General features: G+C 50.5%; 1 protein-coding gene across 5 annotated transcripts in view; it reads right to left on the bottom strand.

Moving 5' to 3' along the window:
• Positions 1 to 3,724: 3,724 nt before the first annotated feature.
• Positions 3,725 to 26,460, bottom strand: part of LOC105695672 (dual 3',5'-cyclic-AMP and -GMP phosphodiesterase 11) — a 41,148-nt gene continuing 18,412 nt past the window's right edge. For 2 of the 5 annotated variants that reach the window (XM_012417450.1, XM_012417455.1), the window contains 14 exons: positions 12,900 to 13,137; positions 11,207 to 11,579; positions 10,755 to 11,129; positions 9,924 to 10,172; positions 9,705 to 9,815; positions 9,257 to 9,354; positions 9,084 to 9,147; positions 8,484 to 8,719; positions 8,256 to 8,355; positions 7,910 to 8,167; positions 7,709 to 7,818; positions 7,218 to 7,623; positions 7,052 to 7,135; positions 3,725 to 6,972 (listed from right to left, as the gene is read on the bottom strand). In XM_012417450.1, the coding sequence (XP_012272873.1) occupies positions 6,799 to 6,972; positions 7,052 to 7,135; positions 7,218 to 7,623; positions 7,709 to 7,818; positions 7,910 to 8,167; positions 8,256 to 8,355; positions 8,484 to 8,719; positions 9,084 to 9,147; positions 9,257 to 9,354; positions 9,705 to 9,815; positions 9,924 to 10,172; positions 10,755 to 11,129; positions 11,207 to 11,579; positions 12,900 to 13,137 (2,876 nt within the window). In that variant the 3' untranslated portion in view covers positions 3,725 to 6,798. Of the gene's footprint in view, positions 6,973 to 7,051; positions 7,136 to 7,217; positions 7,624 to 7,708; positions 7,819 to 7,909; positions 8,168 to 8,255; positions 8,356 to 8,483; positions 8,720 to 9,083; positions 9,148 to 9,256; positions 9,355 to 9,704; positions 9,816 to 9,923; positions 10,173 to 10,754; positions 11,130 to 11,206; positions 11,597 to 12,899; positions 13,138 to 22,601; positions 23,223 to 26,460 lie in introns of those variants that run through there. The other 3 variants (XM_012417454.1, XM_012417451.1, XM_023434652.1) reach the window with 3 other exon arrangements.

The following is a 26,460-nucleotide window of genomic DNA, read 5'->3' as shown; positions in this document are numbered from 1 at the left end:
CGATGTCGAAAATGTTAACGTCACAATATTTATCTAATTTCTGCCGATTTTATAGGACCCCGACGTCTGTTCTTGATTTTCGCCAACACCCGTAGCATAATTAACCCAAAGTCTGGTTTTTCCTCCGAGGGAAAATTTTTGGACGAGTGCCGCAAGCTTTCGCGTCTCACGGACAGGAAGTGCCTTAATAATTTACAGGACTTTCGACAAGAGGCCCCATTGTTCTCACTTTACTTTCCAAGCTTACTGTTCGTTTCAAGAGACACCTTTATCAAAAAGCATTGTTCCTCCCTTTGCGAAAATCTCATAACACCTTCAACCAAGATATTGTACCACCAATTTTCCATAGATATTAAAAATATATTTCCAAACGTTAAAAAAATTAACGGACAAAATAATTATCCCGCTCTAATCGCGAGCTTCCCGCACGAGTCAGTACTTCCGAAAAGTCTTTGCACATAATTGAAAATAATTTTTTTTTGTGGGAGCTTCTACAGCCCCCCGATAAAAAATGCAAAGCGTGTCCACTGCAGCTTTCCATTTGCGCTTCCCTGGAAATCCGCCTTAACGATTAATGCGCCTTTCGACACGGGCGGCATTGTTCGAGCTTTTACAAACGAGCTTGTTCCTCATTTGCATCGGAAATAGTACGAAAGCCCAGGCATACGAATCCCCTCCATTTCTCGACCCTCTCCTCGCCTTGCTATAATTGTTCGGACTTGAGCTTGCAGCTCGTAGCGAGTCGACTTAGAAGCTTCGAAGTCCTCCTAGGCGCGAGCTTTCTGCCGGGTGGCGTCGCCGACTCTCCTCTTTAGATTTATACATACACATATATATATACACGATATATATATAAATATTCATATATGCGCGACAAAATCGCGGCTCCCGATTTTCCATGTCGTGTGTGTCGACTTGGAAGTGGAGGCGCCTGGTTCGACCGATTCCGAAGGGTGTCGTAAAAACGACGGAGGCTCACCTTGTGGCAGGTGATTAGAGATTTACAGCTGGTGATCGGAAGTCCAAGACGCGTCTGCATTTTATCAATTATTTATGTAAACGATCCCCTCAGATACCGCGACTTGAACGCGATGAACTCTAAAAAGGTGGAGTCGCCGATTCTATATAAAAAAGTGACGTCGATTAACGTAAAGAGAAGTGAAAGTAATTTCAAATAGTGACGTTGAACATATCGTCGACTTTAGTGTGAATTATCGTGACTGAAAATTAAATGAAGATTTTCGTAAGATTTAAAGAAATGCAACTAGAGGGAAATCGGAGTGTTCGAAACTGGAGGCGCATTTAAAGGGCGGAAGGGAGGCTTTCAAGATAAACGACGCCATTTGCGATAATGGGCAGTTTCGAGTGACTTCCTAAAATTGAAAAAGTTTCCTCAATGACGGTTCTTAGTGGCAATCATGGTAATCACTAATCACAGGGAAATTCTCCCCCGAGCTCTTACCCGGGGGGTGAGTATGTGAGAAAGTTCGGGGATTTTCAGATTTGGAAGCTCACCCCTGGTGCAAGCTTCCCTGATTAAAGTCTATATATCATCGGTCTTATAGGTTCTGACCCTCGAGGGAAGTCGATCGTTTCAAGAGGGGTGGAAGTGTCGAAAAGTTGCGAGCTTGTCCGGAATTAAAAGGGCGTCTTTCTTTCGACTCGATAATGCACAATTATTAGAGTACGCGTAGATGGGCATTTAAACAGGCGATGAAATAACATTTAGGATCACCTCCTCTGATTCCCGACGATTTTCCCCCAGGTTTCCCTGGCGAGAGTAATCTGTAAAACCAACATGGCGGTGGATATAAAACTGTCAAGATTCTGTAACACCCCTTGGGGTTTTCGGCTGTCGGGAGGAGCGGATTTCATGCACCCCTTAACCGTCGTGAGGGTGAGTTTCCTTCCCACTTTTCAGATCTATTATCCCACATTTCAATCAATTCCTCTTTATCTCGTACATCATCCGAGGCCATCGCTAATGTCTTCTGAATATTTTTCCATTATTCGCGTGATGCCAAAAGTGAGTCAGAAAAAGTATCGATAAGATCCATAAGATGGTACATCAATCGGATGCACTAAGTCTCGGTACCAAGCTATTTATGACAATATTTCAAAGTTCTCGGTTCAATCGAAGCTTTAGATAGGAAATCTTGAAATAATCTTTTCCGGTTTCATTGATAAGGTGACGAGAGGAAGCTTGGCAGACGAGGCGGGCTTGCAGCCCGGGGATGTTCTGATAAGACTGAACGGACTTCCACTTCATCAATTGGCCCACTCGCAAGCCCATGATCGCCTTGTCAAGGCCGGCAACAATTTCGTCGTGTCGGTGGTAAGAAATCATCGGATCCATCAGGAGGCTCGGAGCCAATGATCCCGAGCAAAGCTGTCGATACCAAAGCGGCACGCAAACAGTTTGATAAGCAAAAATTGTGCCAAACTCTCTTGGAAAAATTTAGGTCGAATTTCCGGCGGGGCGACAGCGATTTGGCTTGTCGGATGTCGTTTCCAAAAATTACAAGCAACCCAAGTGCAGTACCTCGTTACCTCGTGGAATTAGCAAGTGCAGGCTTGAAGCTTAATTGCGTATTTATTTTTTTTCTGGTTTCTAACTCAACATAGGCAAGATAATTGGAGATATTTGTAACAAATTTAGGCGTTTAGAATGTTCACATCGCGAGCAAAAGAAACGTGAAAAATTAACTTCGACATTTGCCGTACAGTATTTAAGACCGCTTTTCGTTATTCTATTACCCTGTCGGTAGTGGAGTATGTAAACTGTAATAATAAAAATTAATGTCAGGAGGGGAACGTGAAAGTAGTTTCTGGTCTGCGTGTCGACCTCGAGGTTTAATATCGAGCTTGTTTAACGTGGGTTTAAATATAGCTGCTAATAAAAATGAGCGTTGACTGGGATTAATCCGAAATCCAAAGATATCCTGCCAAGCGCTTTGCGGAAGTAGCTCGATCTTTATTTCCTGCAACATGAGTTTACCACGTTGGACAGTTTTCAAGATAATAATTTGAAGACAGCGGGCATTTCCCTCGTTGCAAAATTCACGCTGAGTAGAAACGTCGGCTGGCAAAATAAAAAAGGGAATTCAATTTTTTAGACTGCTTCGGAATAAACACTTAAAAAAATTCACGTTAACTAGCGTCATAAATCACCGGAAAAATGGAAACTGCGCCAAATTCAACGGAATCTAAATATTCATTCGTATGACAGTCATTTGGCACAAAGAAGTTTTATCTTAAATAATTTCAATGTTTAGACGTTGACAAAGAATTCCCTGCTTGAACTTTGAAAGTGATTATGGCATAATGCTAAATTAGTATTAGTATTAATCGGTTCAATGAAATTGGTTCATGACCGCTAAGAGTGTCAAAACGAATGCTTGCATGACGAAAGACCGAGGGTCGGCAATTCGCGAATTGCCATGTCAAGTTGGCAATTTGACAGGCCTTGGATTAGCCGATGTTATTCACGGCCGCCTGCCGAAAGACTTGGCCTTGCGTTGCCAACAATGTCATTAATTTGACACAGTCTAAATTGACCCACATCGAAGGCGGCTTGTCAATAACTTCAAGAGATCGTCGTTGCCGCAACACCGCGATAAAGTCCCGAAATAAAATATTTAATCTAATCAATAAACAGGGGACAAAATAAAATAGCGAGTCTAATGACTGCGGAGGAGGTATGAAAAATAAAGAGCGCAGCGTATCACATAATTTAGTCTCGCTTTAATATATTAGATATTGATTTTTATATATATATATAAATTTATATATATATATATATATAACTCTCGTGCAATCGTTAATCGTAACAATAAACATCGTGCGCTGTAATCGACATTCTTCAAGTTATCAATAATTTACACGAACTGTACATCACGGGATCCTCTCCTTCGTTTCTGTATCTTCTCTCCGTTCTTCTGCTTTTAACGTACATACACATATACATGCAACCGTGCGCGTCGAAGAAACCCATCTAATCCTTTTGCAGATTAGAACTGACAATAAAAAAGGACACTTTAAACATTAAAGGAACATAGAGGACATGGACTATATAGTAAGTAACGATCACACCTCAAGTGCGTATACTGCCTTCGCGACACGACCGTGAATTCTCGATGCGTTAAATAAATTTTAATGTAGAAAATAGGCCTCGTGTGGCGAGGAAGTAAAATCTACGCGATATGTCGAGCTTCCTAAAAATGTAGTCGTCGCACTTGGAATCCCTAATACCCACCGGAAGTGGAGGAAAGTACTTCACAATCACCATATCGATGTGGACTTTACTACTTATTTAAATAGACGATATATTAAGTATAAAGTTAATTTAGCCGTAATTAAATGAACTACCTGGAGTCCTAGAAGCCCAAGTCTAGGAGACCGATCGACTTCCGTTAATAGGAAGCGATCATTCTGCCAGATTTTCCAAACAGCCAGGATCGTTCGATAAAAGATCAAATCGCCGCATCGGTCAGCGATCAGTCGATTTGGTTATCCTTGAAAATCGTCGAATGTGTCGTGTTTACGCGTGATGCTTCAAGCTGTTTTTCTTTTTCTCCACTTAAAGTTAACAATTTAAAAACCATGCAATTTTCTTACGACTCTTAAGATCTATAAAAATGGATTCGCGTAGTATTTATTTTATTAATTTACTGTTTTTAATTCGATTTACTTTGAGGTCATCACGCGTAGACACGATAAAAGACAATTGACGTCATCAGGTCTTTGCATGCAATTCAAACAAAATGTGTAGTGAAATAAGAAGTTACACCTCCTCTTTACGTACTCTATCTCTCTCGTTCGTATCTATACACGCACTCAACATCTCTTTCTGACATTCTCTCATTTGTAGAAATGTGCGAATTTCGAAATTGTTCCAATCGAAAGTTGCCGCTCAACAAAATCTTTTAGCAGTCAAATTCATATGTCAAATTAGGTTATTCCGTATTCAAATAGAATTGTTAAAAAATATGAATGTGTAATATTTTTATAAACACTCTATTCACGTTTAAGAATCGGACTTAGAATTAATTCTATTTACATTGACATTATATGTAAATGGAGAGACAAATATTGAAACGATTACTCTTATGATGTCCCTTCCATCTGTCCAACGATGAAATTGACCTGATTCGATTCGAACAAAATTCGCTCATTTCCACTTAGTAATTATTAACTATTCGATTAGCACGCTCGGAATAAACCGGGCGATCGCGCCCACAATTTCTCCGGCTCGATATAAATGTACACTTTGGTATACGAATACATTATTTACTTACACGTCTTGCAATGTTAAAAATAAACATCTTTACACGTTCGGCCTAGCCATGCCCGTCATACTGTCGAATAAACGTCATACAAAATGATTCCTTTCCCCTTTTTTTGCGATTTCGCGTTTTACCTTGTGTACCATCTCCCTTCTTGGTCTTTTGTCCGTTTCGTCCGTCATTCTTATCATTTCTTCGGTTTCCACTCCAGGATTGTCTGCAGAATATACAGAACAATAAGGTACAACAGTAGCATTTCAAAGAGCTGATTAGCAAGGGTTGCAACAGCTTTTTTCGGGTCTCTACTTTTTAATTTCGCTCCAAGAACAAAAAAGTTGATCTAAAGCATATGATATCATCCAAGTGTACCGATTCTGAATTTCAAGAAAAAATATTCTATTAATTTTAATACTTCTGCTCGCCATTATGTTGCAAAAACAGAATTGAAAAATTTGTAATTCGTTGCAATACCACGAGGAAAATGTTTTGCTACTTCAACAGTTGTAAATCATTTTCTTGTAATTTTTAATCGACGAACGCACAAACTTCCAAAATCAGAGAGCTGCTTCTGATTTTTCTGAGATGTCTTTTGTCTTTGTCATTAATGTCCCAATGGGTGTTAGAATGTCTCTCTTGACTTGTATAATAATGTCGTTTTGCCTTTGAGGTACTTTTGCCTTTTTTCAGATGATTCAGTCAGTAGACAAGGAACTTCGATTTTTCAACTACGAAATCTGAAGGAAAAATACGTTAGAATATAAATATGACGTGAAACCCATAAAAAAATAATTTAAGAATAGATAAAAAATGTAAAATACAATATTTCAGAATTGAGATAGATTTCTTGCCGTAAAGAGAAAATTCTAGCGATTTGGCAGATATTTCACCGTCTTTCCCTACAGATCAGCTGATGCCGGATATTTCGCTATTTGGGAAAAAAAAAATTGGGTCCGGCGGAACAGCCGATCGGCAATATTAAATTCTCTCCGACGTAAGCATTACTTTTCCATTCCATTTTCGTAATACGAAATTGGCACTGGACATTGGTGCAAACCTTCGACGGCGGCTGACACAAACGCAAACGTATCATAGCCCTTTAAATACTATCTATCACCTCGCGCGAGGATATCTGGTTAATAATCGCACGATATCCCAGGAACATCCTCGATGCGACAACCCACTAGCTCACCCAAGTGTTCCAAAATTCGTCCACAACCCAAAACTAATTCGGTCGTCAAAACTCGGCGGAATCAGCCGATTCGTGCTGATTCGTAAATTTATTTCTCTTCCTCCCTTTATATGAACCTGGTATCTCTCAATTTGAAGATATCCTTCAACTCGTTAGAGTGGAAATCGGGTCAGGCGATTCCCAAGAGAGTCTCAGTTTTGGATTTTGGTCCCCTGCTCGATAGCTGATTTGCGAAGTTTGGTCCTGCTTCGGCGGGACGATCATCGACGGAGTCGACCGACCGACTTTCGATTTTTACGATCCTTGAGACCGATTTTCAGGACCCTACTGTTCGGCCTGCTCACTGGTCTCTTCGGCATCCGAGCCTGCCGGCGACCTGTCGTGGTTTGTGCAGTTCTTCATAGGGCACGTTGATTCGGCTATCATTAGCCACTGTCGTTTGTTGTTCCGCACACCCTGGACCAAGGGCTCCAACTTGTCGGACAGCAATGCGAAAGCCTGAATGCGAAAATGTATTAAAGATTTATCTAACGAGGACTTAACTTTCGCGAACGGAATCCACTCCCCGGATACAGACCTCATAAATTGGCAGGCAAATCGAGTCGATGAAGCCGACCTGCATCATCGGCAATTGGTCCTCCTTTTCTCTGTTCATGATATCCTGCGGAAAATAATGAATCATTGAGTCTAAACGGTAGATCGACAAATTTGCTGTTTTTGGGAAACAAATCCTAATAACTAACTATGGGCGTTATGTTCAGGGTCCGCCTTTCGATGTCACCCTGTTCGAAGAACTCGCTGCTGACGAGCTCTGCCACTCGCTTCTCCACGTCCCAGGGCTTGGTGATGGCTGCCAAATCGCAAACGGTCATCAGCATGCCGCGAAGCAGCTCTCGATGATCACTGTAAGCCCAGTTGTACGTTTTACTGCGAGCCAGGCTGAGAAATGCTCCCCTTTTCCGGAAATACACAGCCAAATCTGTCGATAGAATCGCTTCTTCGAGGACCTTGACAACCCTTGAGTACTCCTCCGGAGACAAATTTGACAGGATCTGATTCCCTTGACTACTCAGGATCATCAGACACTGGTCAAAGTGATGATGCTCCATGGTCGAGGTCGAGTACAGCTGCGCCAGTGGGGATGACGCTCTAGAAATTACATGTTAGAATTAAAAAAAAAATTCAGGAATAGTTCACCGAGAGGAATTTTACAAAATGATATACAACCACTCACTTGATTTGGAAGGAGTTGTTAGTGCCTCGATGGTCTAAATCATGACAGAGGCATGCTATGATCAAGGCGAGACACTCGATCTCCCCAAAGATCTTCCACCATTGCGTAGCCTGTACAAAAAGATCCGCGTAAAATCAGGTGTTCATAAATTAAGAAAATATCAAAATTCATAGTCCGCGATTCGGTCAAATCTCCACTCACGGTCAGAATGGCAAACATCATTTGGGCGACGTTGAAGGCATGCCTCCAGTTGTGATATATCACGTTGCGGTAATTCTTTTTCACGCTCAGCAGCCACCTACAGAGGACATCGTAGTCGATGTGGAATCTCTCAACGAAATCGAGATCCAAAAACATGCGAAGACAGGCCGTGAGGGTCTCGTCGTCCTCCATGTGGATGTCATCGAACTTGAAGTCGTGCAGCTGAAAGTGGGCCGCCGAGGCCACTCTTAAGCCCTGCTGGGTCAAAGGCAGAAAAATGCCGGTAAAAGGGCTGTCGTTGGAAGGACGACTATAGATTAGTTACGGAAAATTATTTGACACTAACCCTCAACCTTTGGGCGTCTTCGAGGGACGCCGAAGCGTGGTAGCTCAATACCTCCAAAGTGACGCTCTGCTTAGCCATCGCTATCACAGCCTTTTCGTACCTGATAACGAACCAAGGTTTAGTGGATTCATTTTTCTTAACCTAATTCAGAGGGTCGAAGAATTATATTTTTTTTAATTGAACTTCTCCCAGTGATTTTATATTTCATTAATAGTAAAATTCTCTTACATGTGGGTGTTGTGAATGCCCATACCGCAGAATATCGCGAAGGCCTCGACAAAGTTTTCGTCGTTTTTCGTGAACTGGAGGTCGTCGAATTTATTGATCAGCTGGATCACTCCGATGATCTGGCCGGAGGAATTCTTGATAGGCATGCAGAGGATCGTGCGATGACGGAATCCCGTGCCATCGTCCACCGAGGGATCGAACCTTGGATCCTCGTAGGCGTTCGGAATACTGACAGTCTGGAAAAGTAAAACACTCGTTAGAAATGGCGTAATTGAAATTTGAAAGCATGGTTTTCGATTTTCGTTACTTTACGATTTTTTTTTGCTTAAGCATTTTTAAAATTCGCGTCTCCATCCGCGTTAAAACACTATCAAAAGGAGCGATAACCGTCCTGCGTCAAGACGCTTCATGCGTCATGGCACCCTATTATGTCACGTCATACGCGGGCAAAAATGAATGTTAAACCCGCGGTTAATTGTTATCGCGATCGTGCTTTCGTGCTCGAAGTCCCAGAGTCCCTGAAACGTCAATTCCCCGGAAAATAAATCGGCACGGAACATTCGTCCAAGGCTGGTCGGACGTCGAAGGTGGAGAACTGACCTCGCCGGTTGTCGCCACGTAGCCGGTGATGCCGACGTTTATGGGGAATCTGCTCTCGAAGGGACTGCAAGAGAGAAACACGCAAGTTTGATAATAGAAACTGGAGCAATTCAATCGGCAAGCCATTGGACGAGGAAATAAATCGATTGGTATAGTTACGAGCTCGTATTCACCTCGTGCGAGAGTCCGAGTCCTCGCCTGCGAGGTCGTTCGCCTCGAAGTCGAAGACGCGAGAAAAGCTTCCCTTGGACGCCTTGTGGACCAGCAGCACCTGGAAAGCACAACCTCGTTTATCGCGCCTAAGGAAAATATTATCTCGAAAAATATAAATCACCCGAAGAAATTTATAGGACACTTATTTACGGGCACGGCCCTAATTATTTATCCGCGGGGTTAATCGGGTGGAAAGAGGGTGCGAGCAGAAGTACGTTCGCGCAATCCTTGTATAAATATAGTCTCGGGTGATGTACGGTTCATTTTCCATGTACGGTAAATGTTAAGATACCGGAGTTGCACATAGCCGATCTTGTGTATCCTCTCTCGTAGTTGAATTTTCTTCGTAGACGACTTCTATTCACCTCGAGTAAAGAATACAAATGAAATTATCATTTTAGTATTTACCTGCACTCGCTGGCACTGTATCAAAGACTGAGTGTGTGTGAGGATCCTGAAGACCATGTGCTCGATGGTGCTCTGTTCCTCGAAGATCATCCTGGCCAGGTCAAGTAAGACCTACGGATAGTTTCGATAAGAACTTCTCGGTCTTTTAAACTAATAATCCCGTAAAGAAATTATTTTTTTCCTTTTTAATCGATCAAATCGCGCGGGCCATCGCCTCACCTGGTTCCTCTTGACTTCCAGCTGACTTTTCTCGTATAGCTGGGCGTTTCTCAGGCCGATTCCGCAGAATTGCAGATACCCTGCGAAGATTTTCTCATCCTGACTGGTGAATTGTCCCTCGCCCCCCAATTTGTTGATAACTTGGGCGACCCCCACGACGTCCCCACTGCAGTCCTTTATGGGCATGCAGAGGAGGGCTCTCGTCCTGTACCCGGTCAGAGCATCGATTTCCCGATTAAACCTCGAGTCCTGAAACGAGTTAAAGTCAAGGATGAGATCGCGTCCGTATCTCCATATCCAGGAAAAACGGGAAATTGGTCTCCATCTCGTACAGATTCCTCCAAACTTGATACGCGACAATGGAATCTAGTTATTCCTCGGAAGTTCATTAAGCAGTTAACCGACTCGTGAGTCACGGAGGAGAGGCCCCAGGTTCTCGGATAGCTCGTTCACGAGAGGCGATCCAAATTAAATCTAATTATAGAGAGACATTTCCATCGGGTACGTCTCGTTGCACACGGAAGTCTAAACACTCCGCGAGGAGACTCGAATAAAAAAAAAAGGAACCTGATCGAGGTGCGAATATCGGCCCGAAGGGAAGAGGGCTAAAAGGGGTGGAAAAAAAAAGAAAAAAGTTAAAACACCCGGCATAATGCAAATGTCAGTGCAAAGGGAGTAAAAGCGACTCCGGCGCAGATACCGGAGCGAGGTTGTCGCTCATGGCGAAAAAAAGAAAGGAAAAAAAAGGGGGAAGAGAAAGGAGAAGGAAAAAAAAAGCAAGAAATGGGAAGACCCCAGAGAAATGTAAATTTCGCCAAAGGGCAACCTTGCCTTGTATGCGTCTGGTATGTTAACCGGTTCGCCACTTTCGGCGACATATCCGACGATCCCCGTGCCCCAGGGGATCTTGATCTCCTCCTTTTTCTCCATCTCCAGGAGGGTCGATCGGGAGCAGACGTCGAAGAGCTTCGACACCAGACACCGACCCCGCGAGGAGGAATGGCTGCTCTTTGGGGTGTGGTTCCTCGCCATGCCGCCATTTCCGGAACCGAAATCGTGGTTCTGCGACGAGGGCATGCAACCACCGCCCCTCTCGCCCTGGACCAGGAAGAGCGAGCCTCTGTCGGCGTGCAAGAGAGTGCTCACGTTCTGCAGGATCTTGTGGCAGAGCGACCTCACGTCCAGCTCGTTGCAGATGTCCTTCACCTGGGGGAAGAAACGCGCCCTTACGGTCATTTCGATCCTCTGCGCGATACCGGAGAGCATCTTTCGTGAATAATCACCAGCTCGAAAATGAGATCCTTCTCGTCGAGGTGCCTGAGCTCGTGCCTCGACCTCCTCTGGGGCCTTCCCGCATTGACGTTCCCGACTTGCTGACTTCCGGTCTGGTTGGAGTCTCCGGGGGAGACGCTGAGGAAGGTCGGGGTTCCGTCGATGGTGTTGACGATGGGTTTTAGTAGGCCGCCCCTCTCGAACTCGTGGGCGGAAATCTTCCGCACGGGGGTGGTCGCCCCCGACCCCCCGGATCCTCCGCGGCCGGAGGAAGACGTCCCTCCCCCGTGGGTCGGGCTGGCCAGCTCCATGCAGCTTCCCGAGGAGGACGTCGGCGTCGCGTGCGACACCAGCCACATGTCCACCGTCTGCCTCGTAACTTTTCTGCAAGAATCGGGGAACTGCGAGGAGCCTGGCGGAAGTCACGACGAAAGCGGGAGAAAGGTACCTCGAAAGGAGAATCTACGGTAACGGGGCGGAAAATGCAAGACGAGGCCACTTTCCTACCCTCCGCTTTGGCAGGGCCGACGTTGACATCGACACTAATCAATCTTTTTACCCATCGACGAGATTACGTACGACTTCCTCCCTCTCCTCGTTCACGATTCAGCTGAATCGACGCTTTTATCCTCGGATGTGCTCGGCGCATGTGACGTTTCCCACGTTTAATCCGTTCGACAACGTTCTACGTACCCCTAAAAAATCCCGCCTAGGGTTTCTCCAAAAATAATCCAGTTCTCCCTCTTAATCCGACATCGCGCAAGAATTCTCCAAACGAAACGTGCCCCTCTACGAACGCCGAACATTTGTCCGAAAATCGTTTCGACATCTCTCCCGAGTCTGCCGGAAAATTTCGATTTTCTTGAGACAGCAAGGAGGATGCCCGGGGATGGCCCGAAGCGTTTTAATTCCTTAATAATTATTTATGCCCTACTTCGATCTTGGCGAGGGGATACGAGCGAAAAGGCGTGGGACCCTAAAATAAGGCCGATAAGGGTTTCGGTGGTCCGATTAGGCCGGGACGACGCGCGACATTTCGGCCGGCAGCGAGTCAAAAGCTCCCCTGAAAAGCGAGGCGCTATTCGGCCGCCGTGGGCGTATCCAAATTGGCGTCGATAACTGCAAATATTAATGGAAAGCCATTAAGGCGGCTGCGCTCGGCCATTCCTGCATATTTAATGTGCTCCACTTGCGTACTCGACAAAGAGTCCGAGAGTGCCTCTCTCGAGGCGTAAGAGTCGAAAGGTAAGAGTTCGCTCCTATCGCGCCAGCGCCGCGTTAACGAGCTCGATCGAGTTCGCGGATGTCAAACCTAACGCTGAACGCCCTGCCACGTTCCAGGGCTCCCGTGATAACCGATCCTGGCACGCGAAAGGAAAAACAAAGAAAGAGGAAAACAAAAATTAAAAAATAACGTCAACGCAAAAGGCAAAGGAACTCGAAGCGTAACGAGAGCAGCCTGTCGAGTATTAACATATCCACCGCATGTAATTAACCCCTGCATAATTAAACTTTGCGTTACGCGACGAATTCACTTTTGCGGAACACTTTGCATCGCGGGAACGCGCTCGGACATTTTTTTTAATTTTTCTTCTTCCTATCGTTAAGTCGACGAGGTGGCGCAACGCGACGAGTCCGCCCCGTTTGGAGGTGAATTCCCAGGGTGGTCCTCGACTCTCGAGTTTCGACCTCGTCGGGCGTTACCTGAGGAAATAGTCGCTGACGAAGTCGGGGTGCTCGTCTAGCCATGCCTCCATTCGCGCGTACTCCGGATCGTACACGGCCGACATGGAGGAATGATATCCTCCGGATTTCGAGTCCTGGGACTGCTGCGGACTCGCCTGTCCCGCGGTAACGCCCTGGACGCTCTGCACCCCCTGAACGCCCGGGGCTGCCGTTTCCGCCGTCATCCTCGGTTCTTCGATGCTCCGCAAGTGCAGGCCTGCAACAGAACGATGGACCCTATTAAACGGGGAAATCGCATTCAGTGTTGGACATTCGACGTTTCCAAAAATAAAAAGGAGCGCTGCGCTAGAGGAAGAGCAGCGAACGATCGGTACGCGCATCCCAAGGTAAGAAGGAAGGGTGGGAGGTTTAATACCATTTCATAGTAAATTCAAAGATGTATTTTTTATTCCCTGCAGGTTCCCAGGGGGAGGGAAGGAAGGAAGTGCCTCCCGACGAAAGCGTGAAAGCGGAGACGAAGAAGGGCGAGGAATTACGATCGCGGGGGCAGTAGGAATCCTCCCTCGGTTTCCGGGAGGGTGCCGGAGGACGTTTCGCCGACGATTGGGCCCGTTATTATTCGTTAACGGTTCCCGAAAAGAGGTTCCCGAGTATTTATCCCACTTATCGTGGGGAATGGAAATGCCTCCTTGGAGGAAAAGAGACCCACGCGACGTAGGTACCCGGAAAAAATCCCAGTCCTCTTTAAGGTGAGCCAAGATAATTGGGGGAGGTTTAACGCAACCGTAAACGACGTGTCCGAGACTTTGATTGTAACATTTTTCATTATACGCTCAAGGAGGCAAGGAGGAATACCCGCCGGTCGTATGGGACACGTCCGAGGCAAGAAAGCTCCCTCTCGTTTAAGCGAACCGCTGATTGGACCGGAAGGGAAATAAAAGTCAGGGGAGGAAAAAATCCGGGATCGTCCCCCCGGGTTTTCCTGGAAGCGTTCCTTGGACGAGGTCCTTTTTTTGCGCCCCTTCGGCCCGCCAACCGAGAGAGCGTAAGCATCCGGCGTACCTAATTGCGAGAGTTATCCATTTTGCCGCAGCTGCGGCGCGAAGGCGCCCTCGAAGTGCACTTCTCGAAAAGATCTCGGACCGATCGACTCGAAACTTGGCCCGAACTTTTCCATAAAGTCTCGGCGAAAAGACTCCGACTACCTATGAACGGCGTTAATTACTTCGAGGCATAAAAGAAGACGGGAGAGGCCGAGATTCCCCCAGGAAGGGCGATGAGCACGCTGAGAAATGGTCCTGGATCATTTGTTTAAGGACAAAGTGACGTCGATTTCTCTTCGACTCGCCTTAATGAGCTTCGAGGCGCGAGCCGCTAATTGGAACGCGATATGCAAAGCTCCGAAGCGAAAGCCCCAAGAGAATCTCTCCAGCCGTGCCGAGGGTCGGACTCGTGGAAATTTAAAAATCGATGGAACTGGGAAAAATTGAAAAAAGAAGTCAGGTTGGATGTAAGAGATGCGCTCAAGGATACGAGCAAAAGTGTGCATACGAAGAGCACAATTGCACGATAAAAGTCTCGGAGAAGAACTGCGCGATAATGGATTCACTCGGAACGCGTAGAGTAACGTGGATTTTTTTTTTTTTTTTTTCCAAAGGCGAGGTAAAGCGATGACATTGAATGTTAAGTAGGTATTGATCGAGGTGTCGTTACGTGTGGGTAAAACGACTCCGTAAAAGTTGCGAGGGAGAATTCCACATTAATGGATTCGCCACGGAGGTGCGCCGGTCTCGGCATTCGAATTTACGGGTTTCCTTTAATTGCGACAAAAAATGGATATTTTTACTCGGCCCGATAATGTCCAGCGTTAACGATCGATCGGCTCGGTCGTAACGAGCGCGTAACCGTGAATTAATAACGGCGAGAAAATCTCTGGAGGCAAAAAATAGGTAGGGAAAAAAAGAAAGAATAAATAAATCGCGGCAGACTCCCTCGCTCCAAAGTGCACCTCTTATTTCTTTTTTATCTTTAGCGGAGGAGTATCGCTCGTAGAGGCACCCAGAGACGACTTCGCTCTGGGCGCGAAGAATCGATCGGCGAGTTGTTACGCGTACACGTGGTGCGTAACGATCGGTAATTCATTCAAACGGGCGTTCGGTATGCAGCACGTACCCTAACGCATCGGGATTGCAGGGCGGGCAATCGACTAGAGATCGCCGGCCACCCACGCGATCGACTTTGGCGACAATTTATCGGCAAAAATGTCGACCCTGGCGGACAGGAAGCAGAGGAACCTCCAACTTCCTTACTTAACGGGTCCCCGACCTTAACCCATTAACTTTATTCACCTGGGAACGTCCTCGAAAAGGCCTTTAAGACGGGTCAACGACCCGATGCACCGCGTCTTGCAACCGAAATTACCTTTCTCCCTGAAAAAAGATGGACTCGCGAAAGGCCACGAGGCAGCGTAAAAGTATCGAATTTTTTTCCCAGATTAATCGATTTAATATAGAAACAGGGAGAGCGACCTCTCTCAATTTGAAGAGTTTCCAAACTTGCGAACGGGTTAAAATTAATTTTTCAAAAGCTCTAGAAAATCTTTTGTGGCCGGAAATAAAGTGTTTTCATGAAAAATTGACATCCAAGCGCGTCGTTCCTAACGTTGGTTGGAACGGTCAGCGACTGTTAGAATCTGGTAGATATGCCATATACGTAGGTCCTGGCCGAAAGCTTGGCGCACTAATTAAAATCTAATAAGCGTATTGTTCCGCCCCGTGCGCGTATATTAGTCGGAACAGTTAGCGAATGCAAATGGGGAGGTCGGCCGCGAGCGACAGGAGAGGCCGGATGGAAAGCTGCCGGGGAGCTTTTGCCAGCTCGTCCGTGAAGCGGAGGAAAGCTCGATGGTAACGGATTACCATAGAGGCTTTCGCCGTATTCCGCCGCTCCCTCGTAGGAAATTTACCCGTAAGCCGTGTCGTGTTTTTCCATCCGGCATTCGACGCCCGGCCCGGTGGATATCCGGAGCTTGCAAGCCGCGCGGAAAGCGCGGTTAACGAATCGCGGAATCCCAGCTAAATGGAGCCCGGCGAGAGCTCTCCATTTCCCTTCGAGCTTAATCCGCGCCTTGTTCGAACGTCTCTTCTCCCCATTGATCGACCCTTTTTCGCGACGTTCCAAAATATCCCCGTTACCGGTGTCACCGATTTTCCGCCAATCTTGCCCCCAATTGCCCGGACGCGGAAAAACAGATTAGGCCCTGGTACGCAAAAATGATTAAACAATTAATCCAGACCTTGGTAAAAAAATTTGGGAAAAGCTCCTTCGCCTTCGGTTACGAGAGAAATGGCTTGGAAAATCCGTAAACCGCGCAAACGTCGTTTTTAACGAGAGGACGAGCAACGGGCCAGCGAGAGAAGAAGGATCGTATCGAGAAGGGTGCATCGAAGCTCCACGGCCTCCCTCGCGCATCGCATATGTCGGGCCGCGAGCGGATATTGCACATCAAAGGAAAACCGCATAACGTCGCCACGCGCGACCGCAGCCTGCACCACCGTGCGGGCTTGCGAAGGATATCGGAGCCCGTTAACTTTGAAAGGACTTAAGCACTCGAGCTACGACCGCTGAAACGTTAAATGATTTTCTCGACGAAGTTTCGCGGGACCAAAATGGCGGCGGCTGCGGAAAGAAGAATCGGATCCCCAGGAGAAGGGACGCGCGAAGGAGCCTCGAGACGCAATTTTTTTCCTTAACAGGGGACGCGGCCCGATGAGAAAGGGGGAGAGAGAATGAGAATTAAATTCCTGCGATCGATGGGAGATCCTCGGGGAGGACCTCGCAACTTCTCCTGAGGACGCGAGGTCTTTGGAAGGAGTGCGGAAGGAACCGCCGTTACGATATAACCGTTCCTCCATCTCCGAAGCGGGAAATCCGCTCGCAGCTTCCGTATGTCCTAGGGAAGCGAGCGTCGCTCCCGACTGCGATCTTCTCGGAGCCGCGCCTCGCGTCGCATCCTTCCGGACCGCGGTTTAAAAGACTCCCATCGCGGCGACCTTCCGCGACTCCACGAACGCCAGTTCGCGAGCACTCGCGCGAACGATAGCGAAACGGAAGCGCGTATCGTCGAGGGACGTCGAGGGTTCGTAGCCGAACCCCGGGTCGGCCTTGACGTCCGGAACCTCCGTAGAAAAAGAGCTCGACACCCGCGACTTTTGCCTCGGTCGGCCAACTCGTAATTACGACCTCCTCTTTTGCGACGATAATTAAACGGCGATAACGACTCCACCGAATTCCTCGGATGCTTCGACGACCTAATCTCCCGACGTTATCTCCCACGCCGGAGGAAAAGTTCCCGAAAAGCCCTGGACTCGTGATTTCGGCCGGAACCGGAAGTCCATTGACTTTGGACCAAAATGCCGGCGGCGTTGCTCGAATCTTTTGGTTCGCTCGTGAAACGCCCCGAAAGGAAATCTTCGACTCGGGATTTTCTTTTCGGCCCTCCGATAAACTTTTCGGAAATTTCAGCCCTCGATGGAAGCGGCGACTTTTCCCCTCGGAGCGAGGCCGGACGCGGCGGATGCGAGCGCCGTCCGGGTGACGCGCGGAGGCATGCAAATGCTCGCGTCCGCGTATTACAAAGGCGCGTCCACGGGCGAGAGGGCACATCCACGCCGGCTCGCGTGCTCGTTGCTCGACGTGTTATCGCATCGGCTCACCATTGACCCGCGACGACGCGATCGCGAGGTTGCGGAAATGCGGCGTCGTCGTGTCCGTCGCCGGTTAATGGAGTTTCCATTCACGCGCCGTTCCACGTATCGCTCATCTCGCCGCGAGTGCGTAGCCACTTTCCGAATCGCGCGATTTCACGGCCCGACGGCGGAATCGATTCGCGGCTCGATTTCCCCCGTCGATTTCGATCGTTTCCGGTGCTTTGCAAAATTACGGACCAAGAGTCAATAGACGTTTTTCCGCTTTACGGATTTTTTTACGCCGAGGAGGATTTTCTAAATCGGTCGGCCCAATTGTCCTAGCGCGACGTCGACTCGCGAGGCCCTTGATCGAACCTCGAAATCAATCGGGACGATTCGAAGACCGTTCCAGAGACGCGAAGTCGTTTTCTGCCGCGGCTCGGTTGGCGAGTTTCTTCTCGAGTTCGTCCACCTCCGTCTTCCGGGCACTTTTTTCGCGGCTTTTTTTTTTCTCTTCCCCTGGGAGAATCGCCCCCGTCGGGGACTCGCGGCCACTCGTCGGTTCCCGAAAGATCGATCCGCGGAGTTCGTCTTTACGTCATCCCGAAACCGCGGATCCGGTGACGTCCTCGAGAGCACGTGCCCACCTACGCGGCGAGCTCCCTCCGGGGCGGTGCTCCTGGCAGAGAAATGGATTTTTTTACCCCGTCTAGACCTCGAGAAATATCCCCTCCTTTTGGGAAATCCCTTGCCGAAATTAAAGCTTCGGAAAAAATCGGTTGGCCAAAAATCTGGGAATTTTCTTAAACGAGAGAAAACAACTTTTTAAAAAGACAATATTTTGACGGCAAGGCGTGAAATGTGGCTAATTGATTTTTTTCCCTATTTTCTTCTCCTTCGGGGAGAATCGGTCTCGCGTTATCGAAGCAGTTCACGACCCCCCGAAAACGTCCGTTTTTTACGTCAAATCGCATCGGCGGATATCGCGAGTCCCCTCGCGGATCTTCGAGCTCCGTCCTCTCGGATGGCATTCCCGATTCCCGAGGGGAAAGGCACCTCCCGAGGCGGCACGCGTGTCGAACAAACGAAGCCCGAGCCTCGACGCTTCGCGATACGAGAAAACGTTTCCTACAAAAGATGCTCCCAACGACCCTCGCTACAACTTTCACAGAGGACATTTTTCGACATTACGCCCCGCCAAAGCGGGAAATTGCATCCTATTCTAGCGGCGCGACCCGGCTTACTTTTAACCTTTCGGCCCCATATTTCGTGCGCCGGGTTTAACCGGAAACGATAAAAAATCCCTCTCGATAATCGGCGCTAATCCCGCGATATATCGCTCGCGGCAAAAGCGGAATCGCCTCGCGATACGAGACATCCGCGTACGTCGAGTTGCGTAAAAAAAGCCGAGAAGAAGAAACGCACCTACGTGAGAACGACGAGGAACGATTTGGGCCTAACGTCGTCGTCGGACTCCGAATCCCCGAAACGGAAAATTTCCTCGGAATGGAAAAAAAAAAAAAAGAAATGCACCTCGGGAGTCCTCTCCGTGCTCCGGATGAGGATTCCCGCGCACGATTATCGCGCGATAAATAATCGTCGAGGCGGTTTAATGGAAGGCCGCTCGCTCGTACGCGACTCGCGGCGAGTACTCGCCTCGGCTCTTCTCAAGGTAAATAAATAAACGATAATCGAGCCGCAATTCAGAGGCGCCTCGTATCTCGCCGACGCAATCGTCGCCGGCAATTGCGCGCCGATTAGATCCTCCGGTCCGATAAGTCGTCTCTCGCGAGATCCTCCGTTTTCGAGTCACCGACGCGGCCGAGATTCCCGAGGTGCTCGATTAACAGTTTTTTGGCAGGAGCCTCGAGATAAAGGCGTTATATCGAAACTTGGCCCACGCGAGGGCGGGAAAAAGAGGAGGTCGGGCACTCCTCGGAGGGTCACGCACTTCCCGATTCGCACGGGCGAGAGGGGCTCGTCCCAACGCATGCCAGATTCCGAACCGTGAATCATCGATCTAATTTCTCAAAGTGCCCCGACTCCGTTCGAAGAGCGGATACCGGGTCAACCGACGCAAGGAAAACCTCTCTGCCCGGATCCGCGGAAAAACCCCGTCTCGAGGGAAGAAAACATCTAATTTCCCCCCCTAGCTCCGGTGGCTCGTCCTCGGATTACCTCCTGGAAAAATGCCTTACGCCGGAACAACGGGGAGTCCGGAAACTTTCCGAGCGATCCCCTCAAAGAGGGAAAACTTTCAAACGGATCCTCTCCACAGGGTCGAGTAACGCAAAAACTTCCCCAGCTCGGCGGTCCCAAAATGACCTGAATTGATATCTCCCAAAATGACCTAAATTGATATCACTCAAAATGACTTGAATTGAAATTTCCCAAATTGACTTGAATTGAAATCTCCCAAAATGTAAACGACATCGTTTCAACGCAAGGCAGGAAGAATCCAGAGGGAAAGTAGGTTTGCGTTCGGGCTCTCCTCGGTTCTGGGGAAAATGAGACATCCAAAGTCGGAGTTCGGAGTTCACGGCCTCATCCCGACCTGCCGCGAACCATCTCCGGAGGAAACGCTCACCTTTCCGGGGACGGGATCCCGTAGCTCGATTTGCCGTTTAATTGGCGTTAACGGAAGCGATCGACAGGGTGCCTCGCGCGGCGCGGAGGCATCCTTGGCGAGTCTCGTCGGGAATCAATTATCACGGTTGTCCTTATTGGCCGGGGTATTATTGCGTCAACGATGCGTAACGATAACGCGTATCGACGGACGTTCGGGCGGGATCGAGTTTCCGTCCGCAAAGACCGGGCCCCATCGATTGTCCCGGGGAGGAGAGACCTTCCACCCTGACCTAGCCAACTCGTTAATATTCCCAAGGAGGGAAGAAGGCTCGATTCGGCGGAGCTTTAATTCCTAAACGGCCGGGATTTGCGTCCATTGGAATTTGAAATTCCCCGAGGAAGGATCTCTCCCCTCGCGGGAGAGCCCTGAGGACTTCGAGGGAAGAAGGAGAGCTCCCCCGGGAGTTTCGATCGGACCGCGCGTCCACCACGAGGAGTTTCACCGAGACTCCCGCAAACCGGCGGAAGATTTACGGAGGATTTCCGCGCGACGACGGCGGCCCAAAAGGACACTTTCTGCATTCCGCTCTTGTTTTCCGCGTTTACGGAAGATTTAAACCGCGGTCGCCTTGGAGGCGTGACGAGGCTGAATCGAGAACGGGTCTTCGAATCCACTCGCGGAATCCTTCCTCCTACCGCGGCGGAAAGATTTGCCGAAATAATAACGTCCTCCTAACGAAAAGGACGTTTTGCGTTTCCCGACGACGTAAAGACAAGAGTTTGTTTCGACGGTCGGCACCTCGGAATTTCGGCGCCGCGAAGGACCAAAGGAAAAGTTGGATTTTCCCGAGAGCTGGAGCTTCCTTTAAAACCCCGACGAGACGCGGGGAAAATAAATTCCCCCGGTCGGTCCTCCCTCTCCGGAACTTGCCGAGACGTCTCGAGTCTTCGAGAGTTTCTCGACGGCTCGTCCAGGAAGTTTGCGATTCCCTCGGTCTCGATTCGTCGCCTTCCTCGTTTGCGCAGCTGTCGAGCATCGATAACGACCGCCTGGACTAAAAAGTCGCAACCCGCCAGTTTTTCGATAGATTTCCGAAAGGTCGTGTCGTCACTTTCGAGTTCGACGCTTCGTCCATCTCCTCCTCTTCCTGTATTTTTTCAACCATCGTCTCTTACACGGCTCGATGGTCCGACCGGCGTATTTTTCGAATTTTTGTTACATTTTTTTCTCTATTAATAAAATCTAGGACCGAGATGCCATTCGATCGAAATTCCCGACGTCGGTTTTGACGAGGCAAAAGCAAGGGGATTTCGCAAGAGGATGGATTTAATACTTTGTAGCGGCAAGCGGCGATGCAATCGGCGTTAACGCGCGGATCGCGAAATTCCTCGAGGATAAATAATCCTTTTCCTCCACATCGGGCGAGTCACGCGAAAACGCGGCGGCGCAATCCTCGTCACGTGGAAAAGCAATGAATCGGTGCGCGTGCTCGATGCCCGAGGTACGGAAACTTCGATTAGTGCATTCTTAGGCGCATTTCTGCCATTTCGGGCCAAGCCGGGTAGAAACGCTCCCATGATGCAAACCGTTACTTCATATTTTGGCATTTGCGGCGCGCGTTGCTCTCTCTCTTTCCCGGCTCGAGGTAAAGCGCCCGAAGGTACGAGCGATGTGGGAAAAAAAAAAAAAAAAAATAGCCATTCGCGGAGAAACCTCGGATTTCCATTTAAATCGAATTCCGATCGCGCGACTCCCCTCGAAGATCGAGATCGACGCGGAAACGGCGGTTCCTTGCGGGGCGTCGCCGGCCGCGGGAACGAATTCGTCGCTTCTCCTTCTCCGTATCGAGGGGGAAAACGATCAACGAGATTCCATCGCGTTAAATCACCGAGAGCCGAGCGGCGCGTCTCGAAGTCGATTTCCTCGATCCCGGCAAACTCTCCCAGTCGCCGTGAGGAAGGACCGAGTCTCGAAACTCCGAAGGCACCTCCTAAAATTAGACGTGCCCGTTTTCCCGGAATTTTTCCTCCCTCCCGGGGACCGAGGACCCCGCGAAGGAAAAGAAAATCGGGTCGAAAAAGGGAACGCTCTTTACGGGCAAGGATGAAAAGTGCCGATGATCCCGGAAGCTCTTCCGCGTCGGAGCGAGAGACGGGGCCCGATAACGCTCCTTCCGGCCGGGGTAGTCGCGAGGGGACGGAGATTTTTTCCGACCGGCGGATTCCCCGCGACGCGACTTTACGACCACGCGGTACGCGGAACGGGATGGAAAAAAAAAGAGATTCGGCGGTACCGGGCGCGATCCGCGGTCTCGCCGGGCTAAATCGGGAAACCTCCTTTCCGCGCGAGGGGAACGCGAAAACGCGGCCAACGGACGCCGGACGACGCCCGGAGCCGAAAATAAAGCGCCGGCCGATCCCCGATAAAATTGGGATCCACTTCTCACCCGGTGGGCCGACTCACATTGATCGAATATCTTGAGCATCGCTTTCTTCAGCTGCATAATCGTTCGGCGTTGGTCTTCCGGGGCCGTCCTCCCGGGGCAGGAGGCATCGTCGGCCCTGGGGGCGCGGGGCCGCCTCAGGGCCCGGCCCTCGCCGAGGCCGCCATCCCGGGTCCGCGCCACCTCGACCTCGAGATCTCGGCGCTTGCGGCGCGGCGGCGCGGCGGCGTCGTCCCCTCGCCGCGCCCACGGGGAGCCAGTCGCGGGGATCCCTCCGGTCGGGAAGGACGCGCGAGCGGAACCCGCGGTCTATCTTCCGGAAACCCGCGCCTCGCACGCGGCGACGGGGACGACGCTCGAGAGATTCCGCGCGGCCATGCCGCGCCTAGGGTTCCGAGTCTCTCCTCTCCCTTGGGCCGATTTTCCGTCGATTCTCCGTCGTCCCCCCGGAGGCGCGTCCGCGTATCTCGGCGATTGGCGCGCACTTTCGCCTGGGGATTTCACATCGTCCGGAAGCCGGGGAGAGATCTCCTGGACCGACCGCGCCTCCGTATCCGGGATCGAGATTGACGCCGGTCCGCGATAAGGGCCGCGCGCGTCGCTCGTCTCGGCGCGACGTCCGGCCCGTAGCGTGCCCTCCGCGAGCGTAACGGCGACTGGCGTCCAGTGGCGTCGGAGTCGACTCCCGTCCGAGGAGAGGAGAGGGGAGGGGAGGGGGCAGGCCGCCGCGACGCGGGACGCGCGATCCCCGCGTGTGCGCGTGCGCGTCGCGCGCTACGCCGCGACTCTTGCCGGCGGGCGTCCCTCTCGCTCTCTCCTCGCGGCGCCTGGCGTCTCCTTCTCTCTCGCCGCTCCCGCTGGCCCGCAGCGCCGCCGCCAGAAAAACTCGGAGAGGGAAGGGCAGCGGAGGAGGAGCGGAAGACGAGCGGGAAAAAAGAGACGGACGGAAAGGAAAGGAAATACCCCGGCCCGCCAGGGGAAAGGAGAAAACTAGGCGCCGCTGGAAAATACGGACCGCCACGGAATGAACGGACGTCGCGGAGGGATCCGCGAGGTACGCGTTACGGAAAGGGACGAGGTCCAGAAACGAAAGAGAGGAAGGAGGCCCGCGGCCCGAACAAAGTCGATCCGAGGGCGCGGACGCGGTTCCGATGCGAGGCGAGAGACGAACGCGGCAATTTCTTTTCGCGACTCCGGGAGGGAAAGGAGGGAAAGAGACCGGCCGTCGCCTCGTAACGTATGCACCGCGAGTCCGCGTCGCGGACGAGGAGGAAACGAAGCCGCGATAACGCGGTACCCAAGGCCCGACTGGCCCGTATTTTGACGGGCGCGCGGAAAACGTTGCACTCGGAATTACCTTCGATGATAAACCGCCGTCAACGTCGTCATCCCCGGGGTAATTCAACGTTGAGTCACGCCGAGTTTTATCGCGGCCCCTGTCACGAGATACCGAGAGTTCCGCGGAACGAGAGAGGAAGGAGACGTAAACCTCGTCCTTTCGAAATTGTCTTTCGTCGGCGAGAAGCGACGATAAATGAATTTCCACGGCGACCGACGATCGTCGATAGAGGGAAACGACGAAAGTTAATGAGGGGTGGCGACGCCGAAAGGGTGATAAAAATTATCGAAACTCGCGTCGGACGTATTTTCGGGCAATGTTTGGTCGCGCCTGGGTATGTCCTGGGAAACGGTCCGGCCGTCGCGGAATTACCAAGAGAAGTCGATTTTGCGGTGGCGGCGAGCCAGAATCGAGTTCGGCTGCCAAGAGCATCGATCGGCGAGCTCGGCAAGGTCGGCGACGCGATAACCGGCAAAACGTCCCGGACGAATCGCGAATCGATTTCGCGATCCATAACTGCATTTTTCCCCCTTTCCCTTTTCCTTCCTGTGGCGAGAGAGAGCCCTCTTTTTACGTTTACCGAGCTTCGCCTCGATCTCCGGCTACGCGGACGAGCACCGGACGCGACTTCGACGGGGAGTCCTTTCTTTCTGGGTTAACGGTATGACGCCGAGACGCCGGGACGCCGAACGTGGCTCCGCTCTTCGTGAGATGGATTTCTGATTCGCGGATCGCAGTCCGAAGGAAAGTTCTCTCCTCCCGGGACTCCTGGGGAAAGGAAACTTCGCGGGCGTTAACGCACCCCAGGAATTTCTCCGCCCGGGACAAATTGCTGCGACGGGGATTTTAATTCGGGGATATTGCTTCCGCTCTTACGATCGGCACTTACGCCGTAGGTAAACCGCGCAACGAGCGGGAAAAAATATCCCGTCCGAGCATAGGAAATTTCCGCTAGAGTGACTTGCGCCTCTTTTCCGATTTTCCACGCGAAACCGAACGCAGGGAACCGATTTCTTGGGCCATCTCGAGAGCGACGAAACGAAAGTCGGAGAAAAAAAAAAAGCGTCCGGAAGCGAACTTTGGCCGGCACGATTTCCACGGACCAAAATCGGGTGGACGGTTTTTCGGGGGCAAAATTTTGTCCGGAGAGCCGCCCGGTCGGGACGAGCCGCGTAGGGATTATCGGCGCGAAAGCCAGAGCCGACCCGATAGCGGCCAATAAATCACGAGTCGAGAATCGATCGCGCGATCGATACGCGAATCGGGCTCTACTCTCGGAAACACGACGACGGACCGACCCTTCATATTTTTCCTGGATTCGCTCGTGGATTATCGCGTCGAGCGGAAGGCCGATGCGTTTCCTTTCCCCGGGGGACCCGCGAGGACGAGGTCGGGGAAAATCGAGAGAAAATTCGGAATAAAAATTTCGTCACCGCGAGGTCTGGAATTCCCGAGTTTCGCGAAACGGTACGCGGGAAGCCCCCGCGAGAACGTCGGCCCCGAAAGGACTCGTCCCCTGAAAGTCCCGTCCCGAGCGAGCGTCCTCCCGGGAATATCAATGAAATTCCTGAGAATCTCGGGATACCGGAAAGGGATCCGCCCCCGTCCGGGCGAAACTCTCCGGAAAACTTGATAAAGCGTTTCCCGGGGAGAGAGAGGGAGGAAAAAGGGAACACAAACCCCCGGTGTACCCGGAGATACGGAGCCAGCTTCGAGGAATCTCTCCGAGGAACTCCGAGTCTTCCGGAAGAGGCAGGAACAAAACGGTCCGAGCCGGAAAATGGAAAATCCTCGGAAACGCAGGGCAGAAGTTTAGGGGACGGTAGACGTCTCCGTTCTCTTAAAAACAGGAGGGATCGTTACCTAAAAATCCAAAATATTTCCACTACGTTCGAGGAAGATGAAAGCGTGCAACCCGAGGAGGCGCTTCCACGGCCGCGACGAGGACGCCGGTCCGATCGCATCCCGGCCCGACCTGCAGGCGGCCGAGGACGAGAGTTCGCACGTGTAGCGCCGATGCGGTCGGGCCGATCGGGCCGGTCGGGCAGGCCGGGCCGACCGGGTTACGCAACCGATGAGGTAGCGTTCGAGGTAGCGAACGGTACGCCTCGTGCGCGCTACGCTCAGCAGAGTCTCGGGTATCCGACCGGATCAGCAAAACGGTCCGTCGCGAAACCGGACCGACCGTAAATCGGCGGAAAGGGATCCGCCCGGGCAGACTTTGTCGATCGATCGGGCGGGAATCGATAGAACGAGCTCCGGAGAGATTGGAAGAAAATTTTTGGAAATCGACGTCGGGGCCCGGAATTGCATTCGGCGGAAAGACAGGGACGGGATCTCCCCTTGACTCCTCGTCGCGAGGTGCTCTCCGCTCTTCCGAGCGTTCGACGCATCCCGGGACGTTAACCGGAGGATCTCGTATATTCGACGGTATCGTTAAAACGGCTCGTCGCAAAAACGAGGTTAACCGCAAATTGGGAAGCGCCCTCGCGGCGAGGAGTCCTATGGTTCCGCCGACGCGGAAAGGGGAATTTCCTTGA

Source organism: Orussus abietinus, unplaced genomic scaffold (genome assembly GCF_000612105.2).
Source record: "Orussus abietinus isolate OABI.00-Male unplaced genomic scaffold, Oabi_2.0 scaffold4, whole genome shotgun sequence".
Taxonomy (NCBI): domain Eukaryota; kingdom Metazoa; phylum Arthropoda; class Insecta; order Hymenoptera; family Orussidae; genus Orussus; species Orussus abietinus.
This window is presented reverse-complemented; position numbering and strand designations above follow the sequence as displayed.